At 45.9% G+C, this 2,179-nt stretch overlaps 1 protein-coding gene across 5 annotated transcripts in view; it reads right to left on the bottom strand.

Annotated features, from left to right (window-relative positions):
* Positions 1 to 235: 235 nt before the first annotated feature.
* The window catches only part of LOC107098173 (myelin transcription factor 1-like protein), a 48,754-nt gene continuing 46,810 nt past the window's right edge, over positions 236 to 2,179 (bottom strand). For all 5 annotated transcript variants that reach the window (XM_015395683.1, XM_015395682.1, XM_015395681.1 and 2 more), the window contains one exon: positions 236 to 1,349. In XM_015395683.1, the coding sequence (XP_015251169.1) occupies positions 1,209 to 1,349 (141 nt within the window). In that variant the 3' untranslated portion in view covers positions 236 to 1,208. The remainder of the gene's footprint in view (positions 1,350 to 2,179) is intronic.

Genomic DNA, 2,179 nt, shown 5'->3' with positions numbered 1-2,179 from the left:
TTGACCAATCAGAGGCCTCCTGTCTGCAGAACTGTGGTCACCTAAAAATTGCGGAGGAGCACCAGCGTGTCTGCGTCAGGGGGGCGGGGCATATCTGCATTAACTGCGACCTGGTTTGTTAGTATAAACCAGGCTTTAGACTTCATTTCTTTAGTTTTATAACTAATAGTAACGGTGTCAAATTCAACTTTGCATTGTCTTTTATTTTGGTATGTGGTGAACAACAAGTTGGGGCAGCACCGAGTCCGACCACAAAGAAATTAATTGTCTGAATGAAACGAACTATTTTGATGGTTTTTATTTTCTTTGAATACATCAGGCCATAAAGAAAATGAGCTTAAATGAAAGAAAACTAACGAAGAATAATTACTCCAGTGAAGTTTAGATAGTTAACATTACTCCTAAAGTAATGAAGTATTTGTACTTTATTACTAAACACCTCTGCTTATATAAGGAGGTTTTAGGGAGTTTTCCTTTGGGGGAGAAGCGGAGCCGTGCCGGGACGGTACTGAACGTGCTCCCATAAAGTGCATGCATGATGAGGTGTGATGAGGAAATGTCCCCTCAGGTCGCCATGGCGACCCAAAGCCCAGATACTTTTTTTTTTTAACCCTGTAAATCCAGAGAAGCTCAGAATAAAACATCTAAACATGAGAACAGAGGCGTCGGGTTCCTAAAACACAGATGTAGGAAAAGATTTATACAAAATGATCACATTTATCGTCAGTAAAAACGTCGCTCAGCTCTTCATTCACCGATTCGTAAGAAATTGCATAATCCCACACGGTTCCTCTCACACAGGGTCAGCAGTCCAGTCAGGTGGCAGATTGTCTCCTACGTTTCCTGCAGCCGTTTGCATTTCAAAATAAAAGTCAGAAAGGAAACCGGCCCAGTGGATGATGGGATCTGCAGCAGAGAAAGATCTACAGGAACGCTGGAGTCCGACTGCAGACATTCCCGCCACGCGTCTCTGCTTGGCTCCCAGTTGAACCAGTAAAGCCCGGTCGGTCCTTTAATAAGCTTACAGGAAATAAATAAATCCATTTACAGGATGAGCCGCTATAAACAAGACGTCACATTATTTCAGGTCACATGAACAAGATGGTTGAGGTCCAAAGCAAAGCAACAGCAACCAGGAGAACAGAACCAGACACCGATGGAGCGGAGAGGAGAAAAAAAAAACAGCAGCAGCTCAGATCTGCTCCCCGTCAGACCTGGATCCCCTGAACGGCCTGGCGGATGTTCTCCAGCAGCGCCTTGTTCTCCGGGCTCTGGTACTGGTCCTGGTGGGTGTACATGTCAGTCAGAGTGCTCACATACGTGTCAAAGTTCTGCTCGTTCATCGGTTCCTGTCCAACAGAACAAAGCCGGGCACAGAGAGGAGAGAGAGAGAGAGAGAGAGTGAGAGGAGGCCAACATGAGGGAAAAGGTCTGGAGAACAAGCGGGAGGAGGGGAACGCCGTCAGGAAAACACCTTTCCTAAAACTCTACCGGCAAACCGAGGAGAACCAAAACCAGTGCAAAGCATGCAGAACTCAGGAGAGGGATGGCTCGCCAGTGGAGGATGGAGACGTTCAGCAGACGGAGACAAAAATCAGGACGTTCACGGACAGAAAGATGAGATGAATCATCACGCCGCGAGTTGGAGCAGCTCTGGCTTCAGAAGCGTTGGACCAGTTTAGCTACGAGGACCTTAACGTCCAAATCTGAAGACGCTTCCTGGAATCAGGAGGTGAAGGAACCAGTGGGAAGAGAAGTTTCACCAGTTTGATGGATTTATGGATCAGAAACACCTGAGGGTGAGGAACAGGGTTACCTGTCCAATATGGCTGTGCTCACATAGAACGTAGTGCATCATTGATTAGCACTTTTTTATGGCCCTTAAAAAGTACAGACTTTCAGTTATTCAGTTTGATAAGATGTTTCTGTTGTTTGTAAAATGGAGAGAAATATAACTTTCAGCTGTATTGCTAACAGCAATTAGCACCAAATCGCACAACAAACCCCTTGTTTTCCAACTTGCAACCGGAGCGTTTATGGCTGCTGAATGTTTGGGACTAATCCAGAGCCTTCTCCATGGCCTCTTAGGCTACGTCACACAGCCGCCTGAAGTCACCCAAATCCGATTTTATTGCCCATATGCGACCTGGATCTGATCTTTTCATGACCGTTTGTTCAA

This window comes from Cyprinodon variegatus, unplaced genomic scaffold (genome assembly GCF_000732505.1).
Source record: "Cyprinodon variegatus isolate N-32 unplaced genomic scaffold, C_variegatus-1.0 Scaffold752, whole genome shotgun sequence".
Taxonomy (NCBI): domain Eukaryota; kingdom Metazoa; phylum Chordata; class Actinopteri; order Cyprinodontiformes; family Cyprinodontidae; genus Cyprinodon; species Cyprinodon variegatus.
Note: the sequence above shows the minus strand (reverse complement) of the source record. Positions and strands in the feature narration are given on the sequence as shown.